This window comes from Mastomys coucha, unplaced genomic scaffold (assembly GCF_008632895.1).
Source record: "Mastomys coucha isolate ucsf_1 unplaced genomic scaffold, UCSF_Mcou_1 pScaffold18, whole genome shotgun sequence".
Classification (NCBI taxonomy): domain Eukaryota; kingdom Metazoa; phylum Chordata; class Mammalia; order Rodentia; family Muridae; genus Mastomys; species Mastomys coucha.
In genome coordinates, this window is record NW_022196900.1 from 98,821,810 (window position 1) to 98,836,653 (window position 14,844).

Sequence of the window (14,844 nt, forward strand, 5' to 3'; positions counted from 1 at the left end):
TGGATGTCAGCCAATCAGCAATATTCTCTTGCTTTAGGACCTAAAAGCCTCACTTTCTATGCCTACGCTCTCTAACACCGGGTATCCTTAAGTCCCACCAGCCAGATTTCCTGCCAGCTCCATTTTTCAGCAGGTCACTTTCTGTCCCTGGACACGTCTATCTTGGACACATTTGCCTATGGGAAATCTCCTCCCACAGAGTCTAAGCGCCCTGGAAACCGGACTGCAGTTGTTTTTGCTACAATATCCCCAAACTGCTCTAACAGCACCTGGCTCAGCAGGTGTTCAGACAGTGACTGAATGAATGACAATGGTTGACCAGCCTATTCAATTCATGTTCCTAGTTTAAGAACACCTATTGGGCACCTGGTTCACTCTGCAGCACTCTGGGATCGTGATTTCCCACGTCAAGAGGCACACTGCTCTGTCAGGTACCTTGGGGTCAGAGGGAACTGGGGAGTAGTGAGACACAGACTATACAAGCCGCCAGTGCTCTGGTCATTGATCCGTTTACTGGGGGTCAGAGCTATCACTGTCTTCAGCATGATCACTCTGTGGATCTCAGGGCAATGTCAAGACCTCCATCCTGAGACAAAGTGTCTATTCCCAGACTGGCTCATCCGGCAAGGCATCTATCTCTTCAGATCTTTAAACCGAGCATTGTGTCCTGCTTGGTACAAACAGCTGAGAGTCTTAAGGACAGTGGCCGGACAGACTGGCTGGAATGTTTATTTCCCCCAACAGCTTCAGCTTGTGGTTCTAAGGCAAAGAGTTCCCATTTCCTTCCTAGAAGAAAACTCCCATAAACAGAAACCACTTCCGTGTTGGCTGCCACCGGCATATAGCCATCATTGAAACTCTCTGTCCTTGTAGACACAGTTGCCATGGGATGTAAAAGCAGCTCAGGGGTTAAAAGTGCAAGCTGTTTTTTTTTTTTTAAAGATTTATGTTATTTATTTTATGTGTATGAGTACAGTGTAGCTGTACAGATGGCCCTGTGGCTGCTGTTGAACTCAGGACCTCTGCCGCCCCGCTAGCTCTGGCCCGCTCGATCCTGCGTAATTCACTGCAGCTGTCTTAAGACAGAAGAGGGCATCAGATCTCATTATGGGTGGTTGTGAGCCACCATGTGGTTGCTGGGATCCGAACTCAAGACCTTCGAAAGAGCAGTCAATGATCTTACCCACTGAGCCATCTCACCAGCCCCTGAAAGCTGTTCTTGATAGCTTGGCTCCCAGCACACCCATCGGCGTGGCTCACAACCACTCATGACTCTAGTTCCAGGCAATCCGATCCCCTGCTCTGGCCTCTGAGGGTATCCACATGTGTGCCTATAGACACATATACACGCACATAAATAAAAATACATTCAAACTTAAATTAAAAAGAACCGGACAAAAGGGGCTGGAGATGTAGCTCAAGGTTAGTGTTTGCCTGGGTTCGAGTCCCAGCACCACCTAAAACTGGACCCAGTGGTGCATGCCTATAATTCCAGTGCTCAGGCCGTAAAGTCTGGAGGGTCAGAAATTGGAAGTCATCCTCAGCTACAAATGGAGTTTGACTGGGCTACGGAAGACCCTGCAAAGGAAGGAAAGAAGGGGAGAGAAAAGGGGAAAAAAAGAGAGGGAGGAAGGGAAACAGAGATGAAGGTAGTAATGAATGGGAGAAAGGTCAGCACCTGTTTTTGTTTTTGTTTTTTTGATGACCTGCTGGTGTGACCTTGTCTCCTGCAGGAATGCCACTTGTGAGCTGGGAAAGGCCATCTCCAACACCCTCTTCCCTACAGGGACAAGCAATGAGGGAGGGGCTGTGGAAAACAACCAGTCTCAGATGTGAGAGGCAGGCGTTTCCCATTCGCAGCATGCCATTAGGATATTGTTATCACAAACACAAGAATGGAGCCCATCTAGACACAAAGTCAACAAAGATAGGGATCTCCACCCAGCCATCTTCCACGAGCTTACATAATTAGCAGCGTCCACAGCCACAACACACCGGCCTCAGTTCCCTGAAGCATTTTTACAGATGGGGCAAAAGTCATCATGACACACACAGTTCAAAAGGGCAGAGACAGGCAGGCAGGCAGCGTCACAACCTAATGGGAAACTGAGTCCCTGGGGTAGAGACAGGCAGGTCAGCAGGAATGCCAGGTATGAAAAAGCCAGGACTAGTATTTGTCATGCACCTGCTGTGATATAGGCTAGGTGACTTCTCAGTGTGTGTGTGTGTGTGTGTGTGTGTGTCTGTATGTGAGGATTATGTATGGAAGTGGTGTGTGTGTGTGTCTGTATGTGAGGATTATGTATGGAAGTGGTGTGTGTGTGTGTGTCTGTATGTGAGGATTATGTATGGAAGTGGTGTGTGTGTGTGTGTGTGTGTCTGTATGTGAGGATTATGTATGGAAGTGGTGTGTGTGTGTGTGTGTGTGTGTGTGTGTATGTGAGGATTATGTATGGAAGTGGGGGGATACACAGGACAACTCTCTCCTTTTACCTTGTGGACCCTTGGAGAATGGAACTCAAATTGTTAGGCATAACAACAGCAAGTGCCATTTCCCACCAAGCCATCTCGCCTGCCCACTTTCTCTTTTATACTGGAGACCAAATCTGGATCCTCAAACACTCTGGGCAAGTGCCCTACCACAGTCCTTGAACTGTATTTGACCTTACTTTGTAGCACAGACAGTTCTTGAACTGTACTTGACCTTACTTTGTAGCACAGACATTCTCCTGTCTCAGCCTCCTGAGTACCTGGAATGACAGGTATGTGCCACACAGGTAGCTGACACACAGCATCTTTTGAATGATCATATCCTTAGTGGCTACCCATTTCCACTGTGAGTAAACTGAGTCTCGAAAAGATGACACAACTTGCTTAGCCTGTGCACTGCTGTACACTGGCTGGTTCCTTCTCAGAGACTTACTTGGCAGACTCTCTGTGGGCTCAGCAGCTCAGAAGCTCTCTGCCTGGAGGAGGTATCAGAGTGCTAGGCTTTGCCATGCAACGAGGTGGAATCTGAGGGGCCAAGGCCAGGCATGGTAGCCACTGCCTGTAATCCTCGGATGGCAGAAGATCTGGAGTTCAAGGTTGGCCTGGGCTTCATCCTAAAACTCTGCCTTAGACAGAATAAAATCCGAAATGCCAACACTAAGGTTTAAGACAGTGAGAACTCCTAAGTGGAGTTCTCTGGGATCCAGAAAAGTCTCTGGATTGTTCTGTCCCTATCTGCAGGGATAGAACACAGCCTCCATATCAGGCGGGGTTTCATTCAGGACGCTGCACGAAAATTACTACAACACAGTAAGGCGTTCAGTAATTAAAAAAAATAATAACAATTGACAAAAATCCTGTGCACTTCCGTTGTTCCTGGAAAAGTGTTCAGAAGTTCAAACTGAAGGATGGCAGACTTCTCGGAAAAGCCCACAGACTTCCATCTAAAATTGTTTCCTCGCTCAGAGTAAGGCGGATCCAAGGTTCCTCCCCCAACCCATGACTTAACTTGGGGGCGGGTGGAGAGAGACAGCTGAGACGGGAATGGGCGCACCCACTGGGCGAATTTTAACACAGAACCACTGTACTCCGCTTGGGACAGACTGGCCAAGCACACGCAGTTAGATCTCAATGCCTGAGCTTCCCAGTGCTGCAATTTCTCCTGGAGTTAAAAGTGTATGCGAACGTAGCCATCTCTTTGCTTGAGCAAACGCGAGTGGAGAGATCGAAGGGGCAGTCTTTTCCGGACGTAAGGCTACCAGATGGGTTACAGGCACAGTATAGGGGGTAGCCCCAACTTTGCACTGAGCTAGCCCCTTACTCACACTTGCTCCGGGTCCGGCCAGGTGCCCGATAGGCACTACAGGCTTGCAGGACCCTGACAACCAGATTTGACCTCTCTCCACGTAGTGCTTTGAGACGCACGAGTCAGAGAGCCAAATAGCTCCGCGAGAATCCAACACCTAAGTTGGAGAACTCACGAGGGGGCGTCCCAACTTTGCACTGGATGGTCCCTTTCCCACGCTCTGGGTCCAGCCGGGAGCTGAGTTTGCAGGCGCCATGGGATCACAGGACCCTGACAGGCATGGCCCTGACCTTTCTCCCTGCAGCCCTCTTGAAGTCTTCCACAAGGGAGGAGGGGGTGCTGCCGGAAAACCCCAAGACCCCAGCTCCCAAACTGAAAAACTCCAGTGCGCCTCCCGGCCGCACCCACCCGGCGCTCGGGGACACAACTTTGCCACCAGCGGCTCAGAGCTCCCGGTCCCGAGCGCCCCCGCGCGCCGGGCCCCGGCGGCTCCCGGACTCCAGGGCCTGCAGCCACGCCGCCCTCCCGACCGCGCGAGCACCTACCCGGTTGGCTGTTGTAGCCATCGGCTGCATCGGGGACTGCCCCAGCTCCCTGCTGTTCTCGGGGCCGCGTAGCGTCCGTGCATAGCTTGCAGGCTCCGGGCTCCGAGACGCGCGCGGGCCCGGTGTCCCGCCCGCAGGACGGAGCCGGCTGGCCGTATGCCGCAAGCTGGCGGACGCGCTCCCAGGAACCCGAATCGGCCGCCCGCATCCCGTGTGCCCGGGACGCGAGGCCCCACGGCGGCGCGCGGGGCTCCGACGGCGGACGCCCGGCTCACAGCCCTCGGAGCCGCCGCCGCATCGGGCCGCCCACGCGCGCCGGGCCAGTGATCTCAGCCCCACCGTGCACCGGGCACTACGCGGCCGCCGCACCGGAGGAATCCGGCGCGATCCTCTCACGTGGGAACAACTCCAGATCCCGGGGGCTCCTCCTCCCGCTCCTTCCGGGCTGGCGAGGTACCCTCTGGCCACACCCCGGACACGCCCCTCTCACAACCACGCCCTCTGCTCGACCACGCCCACGACCCCTCCTCCTTGGCGCCTACTGCCCCTCCCCATGCGTCTGGCCGCAGGCCACTTCTCAGTCCAGCTCCTCCGCACCTTTCCAGCCTTTCCTAGAGAAACTCTGGACGGGAAAGGTAGATAGGTGGTGGTGTCCCAGGGATCCAGAGTCACGGTACTCAAGCCTGAGTGCGTCAGAAGAAAGGCTGCAGCCGGTGCTCGGCCCTCCAGTGTGCTGGCTGGTGAAGTGATGTTTTAGTCTTAGGGGACCGAGGTTTACTAGTCCAGCCAGGCTCTGGGCAAAATGGTACTTCGGAGGGTGTTCAGCCACCGCTGGAGAGGCCAGGAGTGGGTGTTCCAGGGGTTGGCCATGTGCCCGTAAAGCGCTTTGCAGCTGGGAGACCCCTTTGATCTGAGATTACAATGCTCTTTAGAGGGACTAATTATTTCCCCACAGCCCCAGGAGCCAGAGGCTGGCTTTCCCCTGCTGTAGACTGTAGGGAGCCAAGCTGCACAGCCAGGTAGAGAGTTCCTGAGCTCACCACTACCACCCCTTCTAAGCCTCGTGGGCTCCAAGCCAGGTTCTATGACCTGTGGCTCTCCCTGTGTCAGCCTGTGAGCCCCCTGCAAATGGTTCTCCAATAAGCTATGGTAACCAAAATAACTTGCCTCCGAGTCTGAAACCTTTTTTCAATCACTCTCCTGAGCTTTTGGGAGGAGCCACGCCTCTTCTCAACCTCAGTGGCTGGGCTATTACTAAGGCCTTCCCAGTTTCCATTCCATCCTCTTCCCCCTGGGAAAGGAGCCCAGCTGGGGAGCCTACCTGGTGCTGGTGGGATCCCTAACTCAGAGCCCTGATCACCATAGAGGGCTTGTGGCCGGCCAAGAGCTGCTGCTGGTGTCCCCAGCAGTACAAGAAGACCACCCATGGCTTAAACACCCAGCTCTTGACTGGAGAGATGGCTCAGCGGTTAAGAGCACTGACTGCTCTTCCAGAGGCCCTGAGTTCAATTCCCAGCAACCACATGGTGGCTCACAACCATCTGTAATGGGATCCGATCCCTCTTCTGGTGTGTCTGAAGATGGCTACACTGTACTTGCATACATAAAATAAATAAATAAATAAATCTTAAAAAAACAAAAAACAAACAAAAAAACCCACCCAGCTCTTCCAGAGGAAGGACGTGGGCCCAGCACCAAGCCACAGTAGGTCCTCAAGCCTTTGCAAGAATGAGGAACAGAATAGAAAAACTTATTCTGAACCCTTGAAGGTGGAAAAGCTGAGGAACATCCTTTCCAGGCCTGGATCCTGGAGAAATCTCAGCTTGGAGACACCTCCAGTGTGTGGGTGGGAGAGAGGGTACAAGAGGGAGACAAGGCAAGACAGACCCAGCGGAATGCAGGAAGTGCTGAGAGAGGCTTCACGGGGCATCCAGGTGGTATTCTTTTGATTTGCCCTTCCCTTGAGCCCTGGTTAGTTTTCATTGTCAACCAGAGTCAACCTAGAGTTGCCTGAGAAAATGAACCCCAACTGAAGACTTGCCTGGCTCATACCAGCCTGTGAGCAGCTCTATAGGCTGCTGTCTCGATTAATAACAGATGTGGGAGGACCCGATCCATGATAGATGGTACCATTACTTGGTATCAGACCTGGGGACAAGGGGCTGAGGTGAATATTTTACATACCAAAGCAGACCTGGCCTCCAGGTTCTCCCAGCATCCCTCAGATGCTGCCCTAATCCTGAGCTTTCCAGCCCAGGGGCTGGGCTATCCTTCCCCAGAGGCTCTTCCCTATATAATCCAGTCATTTGGGTCTCTTGCTCTCTCTTCTCTTCTCTCTCCGAGGATGCTCTACCTCTCCCCTTTCCTCTCTTTTTCTCCCTTCCCATGGTGACTCCCTTGGCCTCCTTCCCTGAGGCCAGTGAACTCGTCCATCCAAGAGCAGCTCCCCAATAAACCCGTGTTTACTATACTCTAAACTGGTTTGAATTGGCTCATTTCAGCGACGGAGAAATAACTTATTAACCATCTCTAGGCAGGTAGTCCTAGGCTGCATAAGGACACCAGCTGAGCATGGGTGGCTCCGGGAGCAACCAGCTAACCCTGATTTCCCACAATGCTTGCATTGCATATTTGCCCTGACTTCCTTCAATGGTGGACTGAGACCTGGAAATCCACCCTTTCCTCCTCTAAATTGCTTTTGGTCATGGTGTTTATTACGGCAACAGAACACACACTAGGACACCTTGTCTGTTAAATGCTTTGCACAAGCTGGATGTAGTGGTTCAGCAAGCTAAGGCAGGAATGCTAGGCCAACCTGGATAGTATAGTGAGTTCGGCTAGCCTAAGCTACCGTATCAAACCCTGTCTAGGAAAACAACAACAAAATAAAACCACTTAGAATTTCACTTCCACAGAGAAACACACTTTCCTCACAGTTCCTAGACACCTTCGATTTCCCCACCTCCAGTTTGTTTTGTTTTGTTTTTTTAATGCTGAGCCTCATTATGTTGCCCTGACTACCCTAGCACTCACTATGTAACAGAGGGTGGTTTTGAACTTTCACTGAGTCTCCTGCCTGAGTATTGGGATTGGAGGTATAAGCCACCATGCCTCTTTTCCCATTCCTGTGAAAGACATGCCCTTAACTCCAGGATAAGGGAGGAGAACCCAAAAGCATGAACTGATAGACCTGGTCACTTGGCTTTGGTATCTCAGGGTGACACTAGGGTGTGGCAGGGACTGTGGTCAGTCCCTGTGGAAGAGACCATAGACTTCCTGCACGGTAATATGGGCCCAAGGTTTCCAGGTCCTTATCTTAGTTTTGGACGTTGATAATTTTTAAAACATTAGAACAAGGGGCTGGAGAGATGACTCAGCTCTTAAGAACACTGGCTGCTCTTGCAGAGGACCCAGATTGAGTCCCTGCAACCTCATGGCTGCTCACAAACATCCATGACTCTAGTTTCTGGGGATCTGACGCATTCTTCTGACCTCACTGGGTACCAGGCAACCAGTGTACATACATACATGCAAGCAAAGCACTCATACACATAAAACAAATACTTTTTTGTTTGTTTGTTTTTTTGTTTTTTTGAGACAAAGTTTCTCTGTATAGCCCTGTCTGTCCTGGAACTCACTCTGTAGACCAGGCTGGCCTAGAACTCAGAAATCTGCCTGCCTCTGCCTTCCAAGTGCTGGGATTAAAGGTGTGTGCCACCACTGCCTGGCAAACACATAAAACTTAAAAATAGTAACAACAGCCTAAAGAATAAGAAAGAAAGAGAGGATGAATAATGAAGCCAATGCATCATCTAGAACTTTCTGTGTTGTTCACTGATCACCAGTGCTCTCTCCAGGACAACCTCGAAGAAGCAAACTTCCCAGGGACATTTCAATCACCCAGGCCGGTCACAATCCTGGGTGATTTACACTGCTCTCCTTACTCTGCAAAGTGTGTGTGTGTGTGTGTGTGTGTGTGTGTGTGTGTGTGTGTATACGTGTGTACGTGCATGTGTGTGCCTGTGTGTGTGTGCACACGTGTGCACGCGCTCGTGTGTCTGTACACCCCACACTAAAGATCACAATGTCATGTTAAGGATGGGTTCCGTTCACCTTCCCTAGTTTCCTGTTCCCCGGGGTGCCTGGGCTTCCCCAAGTCTTCTGCTCATAGCTTTCCTCTCAGGCAATCTCCTGGTGGCCAAGGCCTAGCTACATAATCCACAGAACACTGTCTGCTAGGTGTTTCCTTCAGGAATGTTCTGGGAAACACTTGGCCCACATTCCTGTGCACATGTCTACGGTCTCCTTCACAGGGAGTGACCACAGTCCCTGCCATGCCCCAGAAAGCCACCCAGGGCCAAGGAGACTTTTCTGTGCAGATCTACAAGATCTGGGAGCCTTGAACTGATAACTCACATCAGCCTGAAACAGCCTGGACAGATCCCATATAAAGGAACATCCCAGAGTGGATCCCTGTGGACACAGCGCTTGCTGTCAGAGTTGGGGGGTCCCAACTGTGAGATCACAGGGCGTCTTGGGCTACAAAGGACCTTGTGCCAGGATTCAGTATTTTGATGACATTGCTTCGAAATTCTTAAATGTCTTAATGTGGGTCTGTGGTTCATGTGTGTGCTCATGTGCATATGCAGGCTGCAGACTACCTAGGCTGCCATTCTTTAGACTTCAGACTCTGCTCACTATTTATTTGTTTGTTTGTTTATTGGAGACAGTCTCTTCCTAGAGACTCACCTAGCAGGCTGGCAGGCTGCCGAGCCCCAGGGATCACACCTGTGCTTTGTGCCTAGATCCCACCCCACCCCACCCCCCTTTTTTTTTTAAACATGGGTTTTGAGGGGATATCCAACTCAGGTTTTTACAAGAATTTTATCCAGATCAATTCATTTATTTGTCTATTTATTTACCTACCTACCTATCTACTTATTTATTATTGTTGTTATTATTTTCAAACCAGGGCCCCATGAGGCCTAGAAATTCACACTTGCAAAGGACCTACTGGAACCCGGTGCAGGGGAAGCTGTGCCTGGCCTTCAGTTTGCTTTAGCCTCCCTCCCTCAGGCCCACACATCTGGTCTGGCGTCTGCAGTCTGCGGGGAAGCAGAAGGGAAGATGTGGAACTCAGAAGGGCAGTTGGGTCAATGGTTCCGGTTGACCCTCGTGCAGACTTCTCTGACAGTTTGGAGAGTGTAGAGCCGACAGTTGTGATGTCAGCAAGAGGAGGGAGAGAACCACGTTCCAGCCAGTGGGTGGGGACCGTACTAGTCTGGGCTCTGAGGCCAGATGGTATCCCTTGACCCTGACCTCAGGCTGACAGGGACCCACCAGAGAAGATACAAAAAAGCCCGGTGACAGAGGAGTCAGTGTGGGTCCTAGCACTGTGCCTCTGCTTTACCAGGAGAACATGTTAAGATTACAGGTCCTATTTGGAGGCACTGCTGTGTTGACCAGTTGCTTCGGGATGCACATTTAAGTCCATTGGGGGATTTCTGGATGGTTCTACCATAACATTTGCAGCAGAGATTTTATTTTTCATTTAAAAATTATTATTATTATTATTATTATTATTATTATTATTATTATTATTATTGAGATAGGGTTTTTCTAGCTCTGGTCGTTTTGGAACTCCCCATGAAGACCAGACTACCATATCTGGCACATACAGCAAAAAAGTATTAACTTTTTGGTGTGTGTGGTGTGCACGTATGTGTGCATATGCCACGGCCTGTGTGTGGAGGACAAAGATGACGTTGTGGCCTTGCTTTCCTCCTCCAACCCTGTTGTGAGTTCTAGGGCTAGAATTCCAGTCACCAGGCTTGGAAGGCAGGCTCTTGGTCCACTGTGCTGTCTCATCAGCTCCTTCTATGTATCAGCAGGGCTCAGGCTGGCGGAAGATTTCTGATGTAACCAAGGATGACCTTGAACTTCTGATCCTCCTGCTTCTAACCCCCAAATGCTGGGATTCCATGCCTGTTTTTATGTGGTGCTGGTTTTGAACCCAAGATGTCAGTCAGGCAAGCCCCACGCTGATCCCTACAGAATAGGTTTAACCGTTGTCATACTAATTCCAAAGCGCCGTAGCTGCATGCTATGGACTGTGAACCTGCTGAGGGCGCAGTTTTGGACAGCTCTGTTTACTCCCCTTCCAGTAAGACTTCAGAGACTCTTAAGACTTGGGCAAGCTGCAGTGTTGGCACCCTGTCCGGAGTGTGACCACGGGAACATGGTTTTCTAATTTTACACCGAAGCAAGCAGAATATTGGCTTATAGAGTGTGTGGAGGGGTCTAGCTGGCCTAATACTTTTTTGTGTGTTTGGTTTTTAAAATGGTGTCTTGTCTAGGCTAGGCTGAAGCTAGCCCAAACACCTTATCTTTCTGTTTCCTCCTCTTGGGTGTTGGAATGAGAAGTGTAAACTACAATACCCAGCTTTATACCTCTGTCTTTTTTACTCTTTTTCTTGGAGGCGTGTGTGTGTGTGTGTGTGTGTGTGTGTGTGTGGTATATGTGGTGTGCGTGTGTTGCAATTATTAACAGGAAGTACATTAGTTTCCTCCTGCTGTGTAACAAGTCATTCCAGACATATAGTGTGTGATACAAAACAAGGATGGTCAGGAATACGGTATGTTGGGGGAGGTGGGGAGTGGGCAAGGATGGGATCGGGGGAGGGGAGCAGGTGCAGCAGGGCACTGTGCTTCTAAATCACTTGTAGGTCCAGCAACAAGCCTGCTGGGGCTGCTGCCAGCTCAAGGTTCACCTGGGAAGTACCTGCCTCCAGCTCACTCCCATGCGGAGGTCTGATTCCTCCTAGAGGAATCCCAGAAGCCTCTGCTCGAAGGGTTGCAGCCCATGCCCATAGAGAGCTCTGAAAAAAGAGCAAAAGCCAGTGTGCCCTCACGGAGGCTCACCTCGGCAACGGGTACCCATCACCGCTTTCCTATCCTATCTACGGGGTGCATCACTAGGTCCCTTGTACCCTTGGAGAAGACTAAATGTTAGTGTTCATACAAAAAGTGGGGATCATGGGGACATTTTGGGAGCTTCCCACTGCAGGAAGCACAGGCACCATTTCACGTCCGGCTCTGACGTTCATGATCTCAGGCCAAATATTTCAGCGTGGAGCTTTGGCTTCCCTGACTGTGCGATGCTGTGGTAACTGATGGCTGGGCCGAGCGGAGGCTGCTGGGAGCTGAGTGACTGTCAATCTCCTCAGCTCCTCTGAGGGGAGGACGTTTCTTAGGAGAAGCTAGGTAACAAGCCATTGCTCCTGAGATACACAGTCCCCCTGCAGCTGCTGTCTCCTAGGGACTTTGAAGCCTTTCAGCAAGCCCCGGGCTGTCTCTGTGGCTGAGGCCACAGGTGGGATAGTCCCCTCTCCTTGCCTTGGCGATCCCAGCAGGGCTCTGGAGCACAGGTGCAGCAAGAAGGATTAGATGGGATTTTCTCCATGCCCTGCTCAGACCTGGCTCTCAGTGGGTGAAGGATTTGACCCAAACTCCCCTTCGCCATCTGCCCTGTGAGCTGGAATCTTTTGTGAGTTTGTCACAGACTCACCATGCCCGGTGACAGTCTCCTCAGGGTCCCAGATGCCCTGGTCATGGTCTTGTTCCTTCTATGGTCCTCAAAGGGTCTGTCTAGCAACAGAGACTGAGTCCCATCCCTGGGCAGCACAGGGCATTAAAGCGTTTTCCAGGACGTAGCTGGCCTCTGTGTCCGCCGCTCAGCTGTTTTGAGACAGGGTCTCATTATGTTCTTTTTAAAAAAGGATATATTTGTATTACCTTGTGGTGTGTGTGTGTGTGTGTTTGTGTGTGTGTGTTGTGCCTGAGGGTACATGTGTGGACTTGTGGAGGTCAGAGGGTAGCTTGTAGGAACTGGATTCAACTCAGGTTGCTGTCAGTTGTGGTGGCAAGCGACTTCACTTGCTGGTGATCCTCCTGCCTCCACCTCCCAAGTGCTGCACTCACAGACAGGAACAACAACCGCCTACTCCAAGCTTCATTCCTTCCAAAGCAGGTTCTCATTCCCAGGCTGGCTTTGAACTCACTACATTGCCCAGAATGACCTTGAAATCCTCTTCTTCCTGCCTCAGTTTCCCCATGCTGAGATTTCAGATGGGATCCATCAAGCTCAAGTTGATTGTTTTTCCTTTTAATTTTATTTTTATATTTCATAGACAAGCTCTCTTTTTATACCTCTGACTGGCCGGGCTTTAGGCAGGCCAGGCTGGCCTTGAACTCACGGAATCCAGTGGGCTCAGCCTCTTAAGTTCTGGAGTTAAAGGTACCTGTACTGGGGTGCTCAGATTTTTTTCTTTAAATAAGATCTCAAGTAGCCCAGGATGACCTTGAACTCCTGATCCTCCTGATGCTGCCTCTCAAACGGTGAGACTGCGGGCATGAGCCACCACGCCGGGACTCCAAGATGGATTCTTTCTGCAGGATAAATCTCTTCCTAATTGGGGCTTCCTGTTATTCTTCTCCTCTGAGTCTTGTTATGTGCAGGTCAAGAGGTTGGCAACAGAAGTTTAAAAGACAGAGGCTTTTCAGAACAAAACCATTAAGAACAAAAGATCTATGTTACTATAACACTGGCAAATATTTATATTTCACTTAACATTCATTAGACACTGCTTTGTATGCTTTTCATACAATAGACCCCCCTCTCAGAGCTAAGGGTACTGTCATCAGCACAGAGAGGTCAAGCCCCTTACCCAAAGCCACACAGCCACTGCCTGATGGAGCTGAGACTCACGCCCATGCAGTTTGGCTGCACACTAACAGCCATCATATTACTTTGGCAATACGTGTGATTAATTAGATATCTTCATCACCCCAGGGACTGTGTTCACTCATCCCTGAAAGCCACATCCCCATGTTCTGGATAAGAAAACAGGATGAGAGGGATGGTGGACGGATGTGGGATTGCTGAGGGGACCTGCCTTCCACATAAGGGCATGTTTCTTTCCTCAGTGCTAGGGTCAAGCCCAAGGTCTCACAAATGCCTTCTGCTACAGCCTGCGGCCTCAACCCTTGCACACTCTTGAGCAAAGAGCTGCGCCCAGCAGTTGACTCGGCCACTCTTGACTCGTGGCTGCCCCCAGTGGTCACGAGCGGAACTGCAACTCTCTTCTTAAAAGCCCTGTGTCCCGAGGCTTGTTGGGCTCTGGGAAAGGGCCCCATCAGGTTCACTAGCAAGGCACACAAAGGACCATACCCCAGCTAGTGTTCAAGAAGAGATGATAGTTACTGTGGCAGAGGAGAAGGCTTAGTAGGTAATGTGCTTGCCGCATAAAGATCTGCGTACAGATGTCTCACACCCTCATAAAAAGCCAGATGTGGTAGTGTAGCCGCAGTACTGAGAGGCAGAGACAGGAAGATCCCCGGGGACTGCTGGCCAGCCAGACTTGCAGAATCAGTGAGCTCCAGTTCCGTGAGACGGTGTGTCTCAAAAACTGTGACCAAGGACTATCAAGTGAGCATGCGCCATGCACCTGCACACACACACACACACATAGACACGTACACAGATATAGAATGTGCACACACATAAAGATACAAGTTACTATTGTGCCACGTCCTACTGAGTATATAATATGCAAATGTCATCAGTTTATCAGTGGATAAACATAATCATTATTGCTAAAGGTGATCAATAATATTAGATAAAATAGTTATATGTACATATATAACATTGATGTATTATATTATATATTATATATGTGTACATATTATTTATTTATATGTGTATATATACATATATACATATACATATATGTACATATATATGTATATATGTGTATATATATATATATATATATATATACATATATACCCATTCACTTTAGTCCCCAGCCTAGATATATAAGTAATATTACAGCCTTCATTTTATCAATGAGATGAGGAACAACAAACTTCAGGGAAGTTAAGCAAGTTCCTCTTGGACACACATCTAGAAAAAAGTGGAAGCAGGATTCAAACTCAGGCAGTCTGGCCTGTGTACCATCCAGTTTCCCACTCACCGTAATTACTCCGGTGGAGGCAGAGGCATGAAAGGTTGTGCCCAGGATCACACAGCTTCTAAACGGAGACCAGTGCTTTAGCTAAGTGCGTCTTCAGTCACTCACTGGCCCTGTCCTAGGCGGTGGAGGTGCGTCATTGTGAGGTTCTGCCCACAATGGGTTCATGCACCCCACTCCCCAGTATACTACTGAGCTTAGAAAGTCAAAATGCTTACAGCTTCGCAGGAGCCAGCCCATGATCTCAGGGAGCTTCCTGAGGTTAGAGGGGAGCATGCCGTTTTAACAGTGGCCACTGGAGGCAGCAAAGAGTCAAACACAGCCAGTTCCCCAGAGAGGTTTCCTGGGTCCCTGGGTCCTCTAGGGACTCTTGCAGCTGGTATAGAGGTCTGCGTATGCCTCGTATGGGGAGAAGGGGGGAGGGGCGGTCCCACCTCTGGGGTACGCGTGCATTGGGGTGTGATGGTGGGGG

The 14,844-nt window shown here is 50.2% G+C and overlaps 1 protein-coding gene across 5 annotated transcripts in view; it reads right to left on the reverse strand.

The window, feature by feature from the left end:
* Positions 1-14,844, reverse strand: part of Kazn (kazrin, periplakin interacting protein) — a 375,063-nt gene that overhangs the window by 132,523 nt on the left and 227,696 nt on the right. The window contains exon 1 of one of the 5 annotated variants that reach the window (XM_031379366.1): positions 4,342-4,784. The exons of 3 other annotated variants lie outside the window; for them this stretch is intronic. In XM_031379366.1, the coding sequence (XP_031235226.1) occupies positions 4,342-4,549 (208 nt within the window). In that variant the 5' untranslated portion in view covers positions 4,550-4,784. Of the gene's footprint in view, positions 1-4,341; positions 4,785-14,844 lie in introns of those variants that run through there. One more of the 5 variants, XM_031379368.1, reaches the window with a different exon arrangement.